General features: G+C 31.2%; 1 protein-coding gene across 2 annotated transcripts; it reads left to right on the forward strand.

Moving 5' to 3' along the window:
• The first annotated feature begins 9,147 nt into the window (after window positions 1-9,147).
• On the forward strand, window positions 9,148-13,544 carry LOC105640827 (uncharacterized). 2 transcript variants are annotated; one of them, XM_089719609.1, is made up of 3 exons: window positions 9,148-9,636; window positions 10,279-11,330; window positions 13,234-13,544. In XM_089719609.1, the coding sequence occupies exons 1-3, from the start codon at window positions 9,310-9,312 to the stop codon at window positions 13,445-13,447; spliced, it is 1,593 nt and encodes a 530-aa protein (XP_089575735.1). In that variant the 5' UTR covers window positions 9,148-9,309; the 3' UTR covers window positions 13,448-13,544. The 2 variants fall into 2 exon arrangements, with proteins under 2 accessions (XP_089575735.1, XP_012080607.1); XM_012225217.4 differs by having other exon boundaries at window positions 9,151-9,630.
• Window positions 13,545-18,014: the final 4,470 nt, after the last annotated feature.

The following is an 18,014-nucleotide window of genomic DNA, read 5'->3' on the forward strand; positions in this document are numbered from 1 at the left end:
CCAAGAATTAACTATGAATTAGCTACAAGATAAATTTAGCAATGGTTTACCACATAATTTTAAAAATAGATATGTTTATCTCTAGTTACAAAGTTGCTACCTAATAGCCATAGATTTTAGCCACCAATTTTCTATGGATTAGAGTATTAGATTATTTTAATCTAAGTGGCCTATGTAATTAAATGGCTAATTCTAATTAAGGTGGCCCAAGATGATGGTTATTGGGATTAATGAGATGATGACCAGTTAGGGTTTTAATAATACCCTTCCTCAAGGAAATCAACAGCGTAGGTTATGAGAGTATACGGCTACCTCAAACACAGATTGGTAATAGGTTGTTTGAGAGAACGTGAAAAGAAACCTCCCATTGCTGTTGATAACTCTCTGACCATTAAGAGAAAAATTACGGACAAAAGGTTAGAGTGAAGAAACATAGATCTACTGTTATGGTGAGAATCGAATAGCCATAACGAGGTAATCAATAGCTATGGATCAAGGTACGCTTCCGTTTATTGTGTATTCTTATTAAACAAATTCTATGAATAAAAGATCTAGGCTATATTAAAGTTTATTTAACATGTGGTATAAACGAAGTCAAAATTATAGAAATTGAAAACTTGTTGTTTTCTTTATGATTTATGAATTATTCTGCTGTGTTATTTATAAAGAAACGTTATGACATCTAATTGTATAATGTCATTGAAGTTTTGAGATTTTAATTCAATCTCATAACGTTTTGCATAAATCAATGTTTAATGAATGAAAAACTTGTTAGTCACCAAAGTGGCCTTGTTTGGATTAGTTTAGACATTTGATTATGCCGCTTTAAAGTGTTCATGTTTGTGTGATGCCGTTAAATGACATGAAAGTTAAAATTGAACAATTGAGATCATTGATTATAACATTATTAGGTTACCCAAAGGTAGGCCATTACTTATAATCAATGGCATTAAAGAGACTTATCATTGTACTTGGTAAATATGAGTGTATATCCAAAGATAACATGCATATTGTATGGAGCATTATTGAATAATTAAGGAGTAAAAACATAACTAGATTCCAGAAAGGAGCACGGGCATGTTGTAATGAGCACGGGCGTGTTATGGACTCCAGAGAGCAGCACGGGGTGTGCTGTAATGAGCACGGGCGTGCTGTGGACTCCAGAGAGCAGCATGGGTTGTGCTGTAATGAGCACGGGCATGTCCTGAGCTCTAGAGAGTAGCACGGGCGTGTTGAAATGAAGCACAGGCATGCCCTGAGTTCTAGAGAGAAGCACGGGCGTGTCTCTGCTCTTTGACTTGCATAAAGGTTTGCAAGTTGCTTCTCATCAATGAAAGTCTATTAAAGTATTTTCTTCTTGGCATCATTATTGATTAAAGCTATGTATTTAAGTATTACCAAAGGTGAATTTAAATGCATAATTTAAGATTGTTATTTGTTTGAATCCATTTATGTTTTCTCAAAGTATTAAGGTATGAGTATATGCATAATGTTGCAGTTTCTTCTAACATGTTCGCTATGGGCACTGGGCTGATTAAGTTCAATGGATTGAACTATGTTGATTGGTCCAAATAAATCCATTATTAGTTAGGAGTTTTGGATTTAGATCTGGCATTAGTAGTTTCTGAAAAGCCAGTAGCCATTACAGAGACCAGTACTAAAGCTGACAAGTCCCATTATGAGGCTTGGAAGCGGTCTAATAGGCTGAGCTTGAACTTAATGAGGATAACAATGGCTGAAAATGTTAAGCCATCAATGCCCAGAACAGACAATGCTAGAGAGTACATGCTGAATCCTAATCGGACATAGCTGACAATTCCATTGTAGGATCCTTGAAGAGTGAGCTAACGACCAAGAAGTTTGATTGGTCACAATCCATTCATGATCATGTGACTGGCATGCAGAATTTGGCAGCCAAATTGAAATCGATGGGAATGGATGTGAGTGAATCCTTTTTAGTTCAATTTATTATTAACTCACTTGCTCTTGAGCTTGGTCAGTTCCAAGTGAATTACAACACCTTTAAGGAAAAATGGAACATTCAGGAAATCAAGGCCATGTTGATTCAAAAGGAAGGGAGATTAAAGAAATTGAAGGAACAATCTGTCAATCTCACATTTCATAGTGGGGCTAGTAGCAGCAACAAGTCAGGGAAGAAAGGCATGAAAAGGGACAAGGCCCCAGTGAAGGTTAATGAGGGCCAAATCTGTAAGGAGCTGAAGTGTTACTTCTGTAGGAAGAATGGTCACTTAAAGAAGGATTGTCCTAAAAGGAAGATTTGGTTCGAAAAAAAAGGTATACTTTATGTTTCAGTATGTTTTGAATCAAATCTTATTGAAGCGCTTAATAATACTTGGTGGTTAGATTTTGGTGCAACTACTCATGTGTCTCATGTTATATAGGGATTCCTTTCAATTCAACCCATAAACGGAACTAAAAAGTTCCTGTACATGGGAAACAGAATGGAGGCACGAATAGAGGAAATTTGGACTTATAGATTGATCCTCAACATTGGTTGTTATCTGGATCTTGAAAAGTATCTCTATGTTCCTAAATGTGCCAGAAATTCGATTTCTGTAAGGAGGTTGGACAATACTAGTTTTAATTTCAAGATTTGTAATGGTGTTTTTTCATTATACAAACATAAGTACTGTTATGGTTCTGGTACTTTGATTGATGGTTTGTATCGTTTTAATCTCGATGTTGAAAATTTTGAATCCCTATTTAATGTTGACCACAATATAGGTAACAAACGTAGTACACATAATGAATGTTCTACTTTCTTATGGCATCAAAGGTTAGGTCACATATCCAAAGAAAGGATCTTGAGGTTAGTGAAAAGTGAAATCTTATCTCAATTGGATTTTACTGACTGGGACATGTGTATAGATTGCATTAAAGGTAAGCAAACTAAGCACACATTAAAAAATCCAGCCATAAGAAGCAATGAATTGCTTGATATTATACACACTGATATATGTGGGCCTTTTGATGTTCCCTCTTGGGGTGGAGAAAAATATTTTGTCACTTTTATCGATGATTTCTCACGGTATGGTTATGTTTATTTGCTGCATGAAAAGTCTTAATCAGTGGATATTCTTGAGATATTAATTAATGAGGTAGAGAGGCAGTTAAATAAAAAAATTAGAGTTGTGAGATCTGATAGAGGTGGTGAACATTATGATAAATTTAATGAAAATGGACAATGTCTAGGTCCATTTGTAAAGTTTCTTGAAAGTTGTGGCATTTGTGCGCAATACACAATGCCAGGTACACCTCAACAGAATGGTGTAGCTGAAAGGCAGAATTGTACTCTTATGAAAATGGTTAGGAGTATGTTAAGTAACAGTACTGTACTTTTATCATTATGGATGCATGCATTAAAGATTGCTACATATTTACTTAATAGGGTTCCTAGTAAGATAGTTCCTAAGACCCCTTATGAACTGTGGACAGGAAAGAAACCTAGTTTAAGGCATCTTCATGTTTGGGGTTGCCCAGCAGAAGTTAGGATATATAATCCATATGAAAAAAGCTTGATGCTAGAACAGTTAGTGGATTTTTCATAAGATATCCTGAAAAGTCAAAAGGGTACAGATTTTATTGTCCTAACCATAGTACGAGAATTGTTGAGTCTGGTAATGCTCGGTTTATTGAAAATGGCAAATTTATTGGGAGTGTTGAATCACGTAAAGTGGATGTGCAAGAGATTCAGATTAGAAATCCAACTCAGGTGGATTCTCCTAATGTCTCTTCTTCAATTGTTGTTCCTCTTGTTGTATAATGGTCTAACAACATGGTCGAACAACAAAACAACATTCCGAACCCACAAAATGACCATATAAATGATGAACCAGTAAATAATGAACAAGTCACGAATAAGCAAGTGGTTTCACAAGAAATAGCATTACGGAGGTCACAAAGGCAAAGAAGGTCAGTTATTTCTAGTGATTATGTGTTTTACTTACTTGAGCATGAATGTGAATTGAGCATTGATAATGATTAAGTCTCTCTCCAGAAAGCCATGGAATGTGATAATTCTGAAAAGTGGTTAAATGCCATGAAAGAAGAAATGCAATCAATGAGTGATAATCAAATATGGGACTTAGTTGAGTTGCCCAAGTGTTCTAAACAAGTTGGTTATAAATGGGTCTTCAAGACCAAACGGGACTCTAAGGGCAATATTGAAATATATAAGGCCTAACTTATTGCTAAAGGTTACACTCAGAAGGATGACATTGACTAAAAAGAGACATTTTCTCCAGTTTCCAAAAAGGACTCTTTAAGAATTATTTTAGCTTTGGTTGCTCATTATGATCTAGAGCCTCACCAAATGGATGTAAAGACCGCCTTTCTTAATGGTGACTTACAGCAGGAAGTATATATGGACCAACTAGAGGGATTTGTGATCATAGGAAAGGAAAATATGGTGTGTAAGTTGAAGAAATCAATATATGGACTGAAGCAAGCTTCCTGTCAATGGTATCTTAAATTCAATAATATCATCACTTCATATGGATTTATAGAAAACACTGTTGATCAATTTATTTATATGAAGATCAGTGGGAGCAAGTTCATTATGTTAGTCTTATATGTTGATGACATTCTTCTTGCTGTGAATGATGTTGGATTGTTACATGATTTAAAGGGTTTTCTCCCTAAGAACTTTGAAATGAAAGATATGGGTGTGGCGTCCTATGTGATAGGAATAAAAATATTCTGTAATAGATCACAAGGATTGTTAGGATTGTCTCAAAGAGCTTACATTAACAAGGTATTAAAGAGATTTAGAATGGAAAAATGCTCCAGAGGAATAGTTTCCATTCAGAAAGGAGATAGGTTCAGCGAAATGCAATGTCCTAAGGATGATTTGGAACGTAAAGAGATGGAGTCTATTCCCCATGCATCAGTACTTTGGAGCTTAATGTATGTTCAAATATGTACTCGACCGAATGTTAGTTTCGCCGTCGGAATATTAGGGCGATATCAAAGTAATCCTCAGATGGACCATTGGAAGGCTGCAAAGAAATTACTTAGGTATTTACAAGGCACTACGGATCATATACTCACCTATAGAAAGTCCAGCCATTTAGAAGTAGTGTGATACTCAGATTCAGACTATGCCGGTTATGTAGATTCGAGAAAATCTACATTTGGCTACATGTTTGTCCTGGCTGGAGGAGCAGTTTCATGGAAAAGTGGAAAGTAGTCTGTCATTGCTACTTCCACAATAGAGGTTGAATTTGTGGCATGCTTTGAGGCCACTGTTCACGCATTGTGGTTGCGAAACTTTGTCTCAGGGCTAGGCATTGTCGACAGTATAGCTAGACCATTGAGAATTTACTGTGATAATTCTGCAGCTGTTTTCTTCTCTAAGAACGATAGGTATTCTAAGGGTGCAAAGCACACGGATTTAAAGTACCTATCTGTAAAAGAAGAAGTGCAAAAACACAAGGTGTCAATTGAGCATATCAGTACTGATCTGATGATATCGGATCCGCTAACTAAAGGCTTACCGCCCAAAATCTTCACTGGCCATGTTGATAGGATGGGCTTATAGATAAGTCCTTGTTAGCATGATGTTCAAACTTGTATATATATATATATATATATATATATATATACATATGGTTATTTTGCTCATATTATTATGACACTTGGAAATTCAATTAAAAATATGTTTTTGCTTATTTATGTGTTATCCACATTATAGATGTATACAATAATGATTTGAGTGAGATAACAATAACGTTGATTGTAACAATGTATTGTTTGTTAAATCGTTTCTCGATTAAAGTTTTTATGAATTGAGATGGTCTGTGATATATGGAAGGAATCATGTCGATTAATGACTTGTGACCGCTATAATCCGATCACTTTAATTGTAATTAAGGTTAACATGATAAATTCAAGAAATGCACATGAGCCAAGTGGGAGATTATTAGATTATTTTAATCTGAGTGACCCATGTAATTAAACGGCTAGTTCTAATTAAGGTGGCTCAAGATGATGGTTATTGGGCTTAATGAGATGAGGACCAGTTAGGATTTTAATACCCTTCCTCTGCCTTATAAAAGATCAAGGAAATCAACAGCATAACTTATGAGAGTGTGGCGGCTACCTCAAACACACAATGGTGATAGGTTGTTTGAGAGAAACATGAAAAGAAACCTCCCGTTGCTATTGATAACTCTCTGACCATTAAGAGAGAACTCACGGAGCCAGAGTGAAGAAACATAGATCTACTGTTACGGTGAAAATCAAATTGCCGCAACGAGGTAATCAATAGCTATGGATCAAGGTACGCTTCCGCTTATTGTGTATTCTTATTAAATAAATTCTACAAAATTGCCATGATATAGTGATAGAATATTTAGCTACAAATCAGCTACACCTTCTGAAAACGGATTGGATTCATCATTGCTATGTAATTTCGGCTATTATGTGACTAAATTAGCCTCGAACTACAAATATGTAGCCATATTTTTCGCCACAAGCATTTTACGGAAGAAAATTTTCCGTGACAATATGCGATTAGCTACAGATTTGTTAAAATTAACAGTGGGCCCATAGTTACTTTGTGAATTTTGTAGTGTAAATAGGTATTCATACGATGGCTAAGTTGTATGGGTAATATCCCTCCATTATAATAAAGCTATAGAGGAAGTATTTTTTGATGTTCAGCAAAAATAATGCCTTTGGCACATACTATCAAAATTTTCCAAGAAAATGAAGAGTTTTAAGAAGTACTATAATATTAAGGAAGCTTTCGTAATGGTTTTATTTTTTTTATTTTTTTATGATTGTGCTTTTATTGAAGAGCGATAATGTTGGAGAGGTTTGAGATGCATAAGCAGAGCTAATTGAAAGATTTGTAACGTGAGAGGTAATATTGACCCATTGGTATCAATGTATGTGAGGAAGAATTTTTTAGGGAAATACCGTTAACCCAAAGAAATGAAAACATGAATTCATTTTTATGATGAATTCGTCAACTCAAGACTACTTCAAAGCATTTCATGGAGTAATATAAAATAACCTTACACAAGATTGAGAAGGAAGCATATGCATGCTTCCCTAGTATATATATGATAAAAGGTTATGACATTTAAATGTTAAATTAATCCATTAATATTAAAGATAAAAATCGAAAGAGTTCCATCTATTAAAATTAAGGTATCGCCTAGAGTCATACCCGTAATATGTACATGTATATATTTATATGTATATCTCTAATGCCATTTTATATATATATAAATGCTCATAATTATAAGACAATTTATTGGCCGCCAATTCTCTGAAAGACCATCACCTTTGTTTGTCTCCATTATTAGTATGTGATACTAATGGGATGGAGGTAGTGGGCATGGAGTCAGTAAGAGAAACATGTAGTACTAGATGACAACCATAAGAGGTACTCTTGTCAACGGTTGAACATTTAGGTCATAATTGTAAATGAACCTTAGACCTGAGGTCACACTATAACTCACATATATGTTGTTAGGATTTGCTAATGCTTTTATACATGTACTAAATATGTGTATATGGACATGTGATGGTCCTAGTCAATTGTACGCAGGAGGTACCAAGGTAAGATTCATACCTTGAGTAGATAAGGATGAGCTCTTATTACCACTGTCTTTCTTGATAGAAGACTTACCACTTAGTCTTTCTTGATAGAAGACCTTGGTCGAGGCAGATAGATTCACCAGAAAATGAGTTTCTAGTGGGAATCTTTTGTCAAGAATTACAATTAAAATAAGGACATTAGCGTCTAAGCAATTAGGATTTGTAATAAACCATGACCCTAACTAAGACCAGGATCTTCAATGGAGGAATTAGATCAGAAATATTATGATCGATGGTTTATAAAAATATCTTATTATTTCTTGTTGAGGATATTCATTTCTAATAGTAAATTGGCTAAGCTAGTCCAGAATAGATAAACCCATAATGAGTGAAACAAAGCGTTTTAACCTTCTAACATTTGATGGGATTTTATTTCAAATGTATAGGATTTGTTATTCTCATATACTTTGAAGAGACTACCTTAATTGTCAAAGATAGAAATTTAAAATTTAGGTTTTGAAGTTCGCAGACTAGTTTTACCAAACAATCAAATGGTTTGCTTTTAGAAAGATTAATTTTGAATCTTTTAGTACGCATACGAGGAGATCGGATGGTTATTTTTTTCTCGAGTTTAAGTGGATCTTGAATGTTTAACGAGAGGAAGATTGCCTAGGTTATTTTCTGAATTGTGCTTCAAGACCCTTTAATTATTTGGAGATAGAGGTGAAAATTTTACCCGACAAGGCAGGTACTTAGTCTGATATGATTCGATTTTAGCGATTTAGATAGTGAAGAAACATGTTTTTAATGAATTTGGGATAGATTCGTGTAGTATTTTTATTTGGATTTAAGGGTTTGGATTTCCACCGTCCGTTACTAATTCAATTAATATTTTAAAAATATTTAAAATCATTATTTTCTCAAAAGAAAATTATACACGTATACTTTTTAATTGTAATTGATGCTATGGTTATATTTAATATTAATATTATATTTTTTAGTCAAAGTATAATTTTATAATTTTTCATTTACTTTTATTTTTACCTGTTAAATGGTATTTAAATAGATTCGAGAATTTAAACATATAATTATAATTGAGTTCTAATAGATTCGAGTATTTAAACATATAATTATAATTGAGTACTAGATGAATTAAGTAATAAAAGTTAATTTTTAAATGGAGTCCGATGTCTAATTTATATCAGATTCGGGTCAAACAATGCATTTTAAAGGTTATCCGAACCGCAGCAATCCCTATTTAGAGGTGAGTGTGGATTTGGATTAACACGGATTATTTCTCGGTTAATCTGAGTATCCATGTTAAAAGGTAAAGTTATGTCTTGTTGGTGGCTTCATGGGAAACTTTCGGTTTTGGATTATTTAGTGGGCTTGTTGTATGAGCTGGTATTAGACGAGATTGACGAGAGGTTAAGTTCTCGTCAACGTAATTTGCAATGGGCCTGGATGTTTGTGACAAATGGGTTAGTGATATTAATGGGCTGGACACAGATAGTTGGAGCTCGGAAGGCTTTGGGACAGGTTAATGCTTACGTGGACACCGTGGCATTTGATGGCAATTGATGAAACGATGAATGATGATGCACATAAACGGTAAAGATCGGTGCAGTTTTGAGTGATGCGAAATTTGAGTGATGCGAAATCTGGTAATTAATGATCTAGATCGACAAGACAAGGCCAGCGAAGCTCTGGTTCTAAGAAAAACCTTCACATCGAACAAAAATGGCGTTCGAGATACCATATGACCAGATTAGAGAACTCCAGATCTCATTACGTAAGGAGGCCGGTTTCGCGTCCTATAACCCAGACGTCTCCGAACTTCCAGATTTGCCCTCGCTTAAAGACGCAATTTCCGAGCTTGACCCTTCTCCTGCATATCTTCGATGCAAGCACTGTAAAGGCAGGCTTCTAAGAGGCATCAATTCGGGAATATGTGTGTTTTGCGGTAGACAACAGAACAAAGATGCTCCTCCTGACCCGATCAAGTTTACTTCTACTTTTGGTTGCCGTTGGTTTCTTCAGTCTCTTGACTTGGATGGATCGGTAAGGGTAAAATTTTCGAATTTTCTTAATGGCCTGTGAGACTGTTTTCCTTTTTTTTATTTTTTATTATTGATTCTTTTTGGGTTTTTTCTATTGGTGAAAATTTGAATTTTTTTATATTCATTTCTCTAGTTTTGTAGGAATGTAGTATTTTAGCGTAATGATCACAATAGTATAGTGATAATCTGTATGCTTGCTTGTTTGGTTTTTGCTAAAAATAGAAAGGGTGACATTGAAGAGAGACGCTTTAGAAGCTGATTTAAGATGTACTGTATTGGACTGGATTTTGATTCATGAAATTTACATTACAAGTCCTAGTCCATAATCAGCAAGATTTAAACTTTCTACCGATTTGGTGCTTAATGAGAAGCTTCCTTTGGCATCTTTTCGAGTTTGAGTGAGAGTTTTGGTTTTCGATTGGTGCATTTGAGATTTTCTTGAAGCTCCAGTGTGAGTGTGATTTTTCTGTTTCTCCTTTTCTTTTCTTTTCTTTTTTTTTTTTCTTTTAAAAATATTTTTGTAGAAGATTTGGCATTTTTTAGTTTCATTATATGCCAAAGATTATTTCTTTTTCCTTCTTTGTTATTGCCCTTCTTTGGGATTCCCAACAAAAGAACATATTTGGTGAAGCACCACACCGTTTTGCAGGAGCTTGTGGCACCGTCAATTGAAGCAAACGAATCTAACAGAGGACAGAATACACCGGAAATTGAGTTCCCTTTATCTGATCTTTTAGATTTAGAAATAAGATGGCCTACTGAGCCTGAGAGATTTGAGACTGGTTTTGTTGAAAAGAATCCTGCCCGGCATTTGAGTACTCTGAATTTTTCAGGAGTTAATCTCAACAACTCTTTTACTGAAGCAAAGGTAGATTCTGTTTCTGCAGCTACTGAGGAACATTTTGCAGTAAACAAAACAGAAGATGCTACTGGAAGTAATGTCTCTGAAGGTCACAGGAATCTTAACTTGTTTGAAAATGTCCAGCCTTTTGAGACAGTTGCTGCAATGTCCAAGGAAGATGAAAGCAGCAACTCCTTCTCTGGTTGGGAGGCTGATTTTCAATCAGCTAGTTCTGGAACCCAACTACAGAAACCTAATTTATCTGATCCCTTTGTGGGATCATCTTCCATTGATCTTTCTTCCCATATGGATGCGGTCTTTGGATCTGGAAAAGATTTATTTAATGAAAAAACAAAGGAAAATATAACTACTGCATCCAACAGGAATGACTGGTTTGAAGGTGATCTATGGAGTAATCCCAATGCTGGGGTAGCTGTCCGGCATGATGAGATTTTAGTGCCCATGAATGATAAGGATCATAGAATTATAGAGAACACAGTTACTTCTTCTTCCACAAGTATTGATTGGATTCAAGACAGTCAATGGCAAACTGCCACCAGCAGTAGCAAAGCAACTGATAATAGGACCATTGATGAAGAAGATGATACATTTGATGCTTGGAATGAATTTACAAGTTCAAGTAGTGTACAAGTTGCTTATAGTAATACTTTGCAACAAGATGTTAATCGCGCAGTGTCCTCTGTTGAGCGGGCATCAGAAAGTTTGTTCAGTGGAACTGATAACTCAAAGGATGTTGATTTTGATAGCTTTTCGCAGCCAGATTTTTTTTCAGCAACTTCTAACAATCAAAATGGATCTGCAGAAGTGAGTACTATGGTACCAGATTCTGTTTCAGATAGGTATGTACACTTTGACTGCCATGCTTCTTCAGATAAGTGGTGCTTTGATTTCACATGTTTAGATTGCTCTATTTTGTGGTGCTTTGATTTCACAAGTTTAGACTACTCTATTTTGGTAACCACATTGCATTACTAACTTTGCAATGCTTGTCTACCATATCATCCCCATAAAAGCATCATGCTTAGGCTATTAGATATTTTTTCTCTGTGCTGCCCCTTTTTCTTTTTTTTTCTTTTTTTCTTTTTCTTTCCTTTTTTTTTTCTGGTGGAAGAATGCAAAGGTTTGGTCTCTGCATTTATTATGCTAATTCTTTTTTTTATTTTCTCAATCATGTGTATCCACTTTAATGTTGGCATGAATTGTGGTCAGCCTAGAGAAAATTTTTGCCAAAGGAATATATTTTATGCATATAAAATAACAAAGGGTGTGATATAAGATGAGGGAGAGAGCAAGGAAGAAATAATCCTATTTTTCTTTTTAAATTTTGAAGACCTGGAGTGGTATGTTAACAAATTTAATGATTACGAAATATTGTTTAAAATCATATATAGATAACTTGCTGGCCATTGCGGCAACTTAGCAATATGTCCAATTTGGAAATAACATCCTTGGCTTTCATTCTTTACATGAAAAATAGTCAGGGATAGCTTCCATCTCTCCTATATCTCCTTCCCTTTTTTATTTATTTATTTTTATTTCTACTGCAAAAATCAACAGACAGTTGTTAACTGATTCATATACCAGAAAGGAAACTGATTCTCATGTCAGTGATTGCTTGGATCTAGGCATCAAATTCCAGTCTTTTTTTCTCCTTGAAGTATTGAGATTCTCTTTTTTGTTACAAAAACTTTATATGATCATTTTTCTATAAGTCTTGATTTTTTCCCATCCAATTCTTTTTGAGATGAGATGAATTTGTGGGAAAGGAAAAAGAAGACATTGAAGCCATAATGAATTAATAAACTTTCGTACTAGATTGAGAAGATAGTTGCAAATGTGTAACCATAATATTTTGTGATTGATATTTGGAAAGGAGGTTGCATTAACTGTGAGTTTGAAGTCTAATGGGTGGTTGATGTTTACACTTTTATATAGCTTCTGGTGGTAAATTTTCGAGAGTGGATTTTGCAGTAGAAATCAAAGAAAAAGAGATAGGAGAGATGGATCTTAGCATTCTTTTTTGAGTTTTTTTTTTTTTTTTTCATGTAAAGAAAGAAAACTAAAGGATATTTTTTGTCCAAATGGGTTACATAGCTCACTTGCCTCAATATCTGGCAAGTTAGCAGCTCCTTATATATATATATATATATATAATATATACATGAAAATATAATCCTCCTTACTATCTGGTGTGCTTTGGCTTGAAACCCCTGTAGCCTAATGGATACTAATATTGATGTACATCTAATCTATGAAGAGAAATGATTGTCACAATTTAAACTTGGATCAAATTTTTAGATTGTTTTCTTCTTTAAGATGGATGGAAAGAAGTGATGTAGAACCTTTCAGAAAATATGGTAACTTGGTTGGATATGAAGAAAATCATGTTGGAACATGGAAGTTAATAATTTTCAAGAGCCTGGTTGAAGATTTTTATATGCACGAGACATTGAAAATATGCCCGGCAATACACAACTTATAGATGTGATTATAGGATAAAAGTTACTTTACCCTGCAATTCATCTTGGTTTCTAACATGATCAACCTTTGTTATGCATGCACACATGAATTTGCATTTCTTTTTTCTCCAATAACTAATTTGGACTTCTCCGTAATCACAATTTAACTCAAAAAATCTTCAGTGGAAACGATTTTGGCTTGTTTACTTTTGCCCATCTAGCTTAAGTTGGATATTCTTGCATTGGAATGAAAACATTTATAATCTTCCAATGCATGTTTCAGCATAGCTAGCATGAAAGAAAGAGAAGAAGGAAGTAGCGAAGAAGTAGTAAACATTGGAAAAGTTTCCAATGAAAATGCAAAGTCAATATTTGATGCTGAGACATTGATGTCACAGATGCATGATCTCTCCTTTATGCTTGCGAGGGATCTCTCAATACCAGAAAAAAAAGATCCACAAAAGACAGATCCATTTAATTCATTTTCTAAAGATTAACTTAGTTGTCTTTCTGATGTTCTTGTGATACATAATGTTGTTTGATCCAGATTACAATTTTAATTTTTGATATCTATATTCTTTATTGTTATTATTATTTTCTTCTTTTATAAAGAATCTATATGGTGTTTTTTTTTTCTGATCATTTCTTTAATTTCTAAGTAAACTCTGCTGTCTTGAAGTGATAATGTAGGAGATCATGCATTGTGGTGTTGTGGAATGCTTATCTTAATATTATTTCATGTTTTATATAAGCGAAAATTTATAATTTTCTTTGTATTTTGTGAAAAATTACTTTTGTCTGTCTTTCAAAAAGTCGACTACTTTGTTGTCATATTTTGCTCTCATTACATTGTTCTTGGTAGAAAATTTTGGAGTTTGGACTATTTGTCAAAGATACTAGTTAACAAGAGCAAAATAACAAGAACAAAAAGAGCCTAAATATCTTACTGTAGTTTTAAGTTTATGTAATATTGGTTAATTCATGAGCGTTAGCACTGGTAAATTTGCACTCGTCCCAAACCTGTATTACTCATTTTGGTTTGGCACAGGTGAGAATTTTCAAGTACTAACCATTTTGGAATCAAATATGATTAAATAGATGTTTTCTATGCCATTGTTCATTAGATTATAAAATATTTTATTAGAAATGATGAATTTAAATATTGTTAGAAATTAATTAATTTTGCAATTTATTAATCAAATTATAAAGTTTATTTTTAATATATTATTAATTAACCATATTAAAATTAAATTTGGATGAATTAAATTAATTAGTTATAAACTAGTAATTGTCATCCTAGCAAAGGACTCCAGTTTTGAGTAAATAATCAGAATCAGTTTTGAGCAAATGGACTAAATAGTGTAACAGACTCAACACAGAGTCTATACACTTAATAAAAGTTCCGAGTAGTGCATTTGACTAAAACTGAGGGATTAATAATTGATTGTTCCCAGAATAATTATTAATGCTCCGTTTGTTTCTGTAAAGTAATTTATAGGAAAATAGTTCGCTAAAAAAATACTTTTCTTCAAAAATATTTACCAAATCACTTATTTTCCATTATTTGGTTATAATATTGAAAATTAATTAAAAATATTAAAGTTTTTATCTCATAAAATCATAAAAATATTAATAATAATAGAAATTTTATAATTTAAAATTTTTATTGTTAAATATGAGAAGAATGCAAATATATATATATATATATATATATATTATAAAAGCTGTCGGTAGCCAGTGGTGGTAGTCGATGGTAAATGGTGACTGATGGTAGTAACTATGATGATTAATAAATTAAAAAAATATATGGATTTATAAGGTTTATCAATGTTCGGAAAATGATTTATTCTCTCGAAAATGAGAAGTTATTTTCCTTAAAAAATGATTTAATTTCCCTTTGACCAAGAAAATATTTTCTATTGACTTATTTTCCTGAACGCCTCAAACAACGGAAAATTGTGAAAATTATTTTCCTGTAAGTTATTTTATGGAAATAAACGGAGCCTAAGATTCCGTTTATCCGTAAAGGGAAAATAGTTTTCATAATTTTTTATTGTTTGGGGTATTTAGAAAATGGAAAATAGTTTTCATAAAATAGTTTATTGATCAAAGAAAAACTAATTCATTTTTAAGGAGAATGACTTTCCATTTTAAAGAGAAGAAAATATTTTTTAAAAATTGATATTAAAAATGCATATTTTTTAAGTTATTAATCACTGGTAGTCATTACAACAAGTCACCGTTCGCCACAAGCTACCACACGGGGACTTTCGTAATTTATCATTTTTGTATTTTTTTTTTCTTCTATTTATATCTATAGCTATATAAATATATAATTTCTAAGGCTTAAATATTTATATCACAACATATCTATCTATATATCTATATAATCACGAAGCAAAAAAAAGTTTTAAGAAGTTTGCATGGCACTCTATTCTTTCAAGATTCCCTTTTTTTTTTCTTTTTTTACAAATTTTCTAATTTTTTAATTAATTTTGAAATATTTATTTTCCTATCTCTAATATCTAATCTAACATATATTTAAAATTTTAAATAATTAATAATTTAAAACTTTTGAATTTTAAAATTAAAACTTTTAAAACTTTTGAATTTTGAAATTAATTTTTTAATTTTTTTATCTATTACCTATATATATACCTTTGTATTAATCATTTCCAATGATTATCTTCCACAATGATTTAGTACTTTTTTTTTTTTCAATTCTCCGAGTTTTGATTGCTTTCTTTATTTGTACATATGTGTGGTATTTTATTATGCAATTTAAATCTAGATAATGTTAATTCTTTTACTTCAATCCAAATATTGTTAATTCTTTTTTCTCGATTGAAGTAATGTTAATTCTTTGATCTTTTTCCTTTTTTTATATTTTAGATTTTTACTTTTTTAAAAGTTTTGTCATCTTCTCTTTTTTTTTTTTCTCTGTTCATCATATGATTTCTCTTCTCCTTATTATGCAGGTATAAGAAGTATTACGTTGATGGAGATGAAGAAACAGAAAAGCTAACCCTTAATCCATTTATGAATTTATTTATTATATTTTTAGTAGATAGTAGAAAACTGTAAATTTTTTTTATTCATTGCTTCATATTTGTATATATGTAAATTTTAGTTATTTATAATTTTTTAGTTCATGTAATATATATATTATTCTATAATTTGTTAAGTCAGTAAATTGCATGTTTGAGTGTTTGATTTTTGTGAGAGTTTCGCTAAAATTGCGTAGAGAAATATAAATAAAATTTATATTTATTATTGATCTATTATATATATATAGCAAAATAGCAAAATGACCATTTACACCTACCTATAGTTAAAATAATATTCTTATTATTTAAATTTTATTATTATTTATATCAAATAATTATATTCTAAAAATTAATATTTATTTACAATAACAATCTATATCTATATTTCAAGTTTAAATTTTTAATTTTTGTTTGATCATTTAAAATACTTTTTATGTTTAAAAATTATTATTTATTTAAAATAACTAACTATATTTATATTTGAATATTTATTTATTTTTTAGTTTTAGATTGAATTGTTTAATTTTTTGTGTCCTTTATTTAGAATAATTATCTACTTTTACATCTATATATCTTTATTTATAGATGAATTTTTTTTATATGTCTTTCAAATTTGTAATTCTATATATCTTCATTTGTAAGTAATGCTTATTGTTTAAGGCTTTATATTGTATGTGTTTATTTACTCTGTTTTAGTTTATATTTATATTATATGTGTTTATTTACTCTATATATCTTTTATAATTTTTTTTTACTTCTTTTTATTTCTTTGAAGTTATAGGATTTATTTTTTTATAAATATTTATTTTTATTTGTGCAATAAAAAGTAATATCTAATACAATTTATAATAACAAACTAATACAGTAATTTACGCGCCTAGTTAGAATATGAAGCTAATGATGTGACATTTTACTTTTTTCATTATAAATAATATTTTTTTATTTAATAAAAATAATTTTTTTATGAAATAATGGAGTTACAAACTAATAAATTTAATGGATGATTTCATTATAATTAATATATTTTACATTTAATAAATATTGAGTTTTAATATTAAATATTTTTTTCTATAAAAAAAATAATTGAGTTATAATAGAATCATAATTAATGAAATAAGTTAAATAGTATAATTACATTAACAAATAGAATTAAAATATTAATTACAATTCACTAAAATTTATTTCACTAAAATTAAATATTCTTATACATCATCTAATTTGAATATATGAGAATTTTAAAGAGAAAAAATAATTAACTATATCAGTTGAATTACAATAATTTACATACAATGATTAATTGTACTAATTAATATTTAGTTCATTACTTGAGAATTAAAAAAAAAACTCATAATTTTACTTGTCATTTTTAATTAAAATAAATAAACAAATTATTTAAATTAAAGCAATAAAAATATAAATAACAAGAATTACAAAAAATAATTACGTTCAATTTAATTTGAAAAATAAAATTAAATGGTATGCGCATTGTGCGGATACATAACTAGTTTAACAGTAAAATTTTTAAAATACAAAATTTCTATTATTATAACTATTTTTATGGTCTTATGAATTAAAAAATTTTAATATTTTTTAACTATATTGCATCCGATCAATGGAATATAAGTCATTTAGAAAATATTGTTTTAGGAAAATATTTTCCAAGTTGAAAACAAACGGAGCCAAAGAAACCGTTTTTTTTTTTCCTGCATTTCTGACATTTTATTGATTATTTTAACTTCTCTACAGCTTCTATAAACATTTGAAGAAGCTAAAAATTTATACTTTCCCCCAAACCATGATTTGCAAAACACAGCTGCAAAGCAAAGATTTTTAAAAACCAAAAAAGGTCCACCGGAAATGCCAAACCGACTGTAGAAAAATGCTGCATAACAGACAATCTTTCTACCTTTTGTTCGTAGGAAAAATTTCAAATATGCATCCAAATATTAAATTTGTAAAAACAAACTAGCTTAGGTTAAAAAAAACTTATAAGTAGTGATTATTAACTTATCCTTCA

This window comes from Jatropha curcas, chromosome 3 (assembly GCF_041381405.1).
Source record: "Jatropha curcas cultivar XTBG-Jc1 chromosome 3, XTBG_Jcur_1.0, whole genome shotgun sequence".
Lineage (NCBI taxonomy): Eukaryota > Viridiplantae > Streptophyta > Magnoliopsida > Malpighiales > Euphorbiaceae > Jatropha > Jatropha curcas.

Excerpts from the sequence above, each read along its gene's own strand:
- LOC105640827 (XM_089719609.1), top strand. The coding sequence starts at position 9,310 with ATGGCGTTCGAGATACCATATGACCAGATTAGAGAACTCCAGATCTCA. Across the intron at positions 9,637-10,278 it reads ACTTGGATGGATCGGTAAGG|GAGCTTGTGGCACCGTCAAT; the intron begins GTAAAATTTTCG and ends ACCGTTTTGCAG. Across the intron at positions 11,331-13,233 it reads CCAGATTCTGTTTCAGATAG|CATAGCTAGCATGAAAGAAA; the intron begins GTATGTACACTT and ends TGCATGTTTCAG.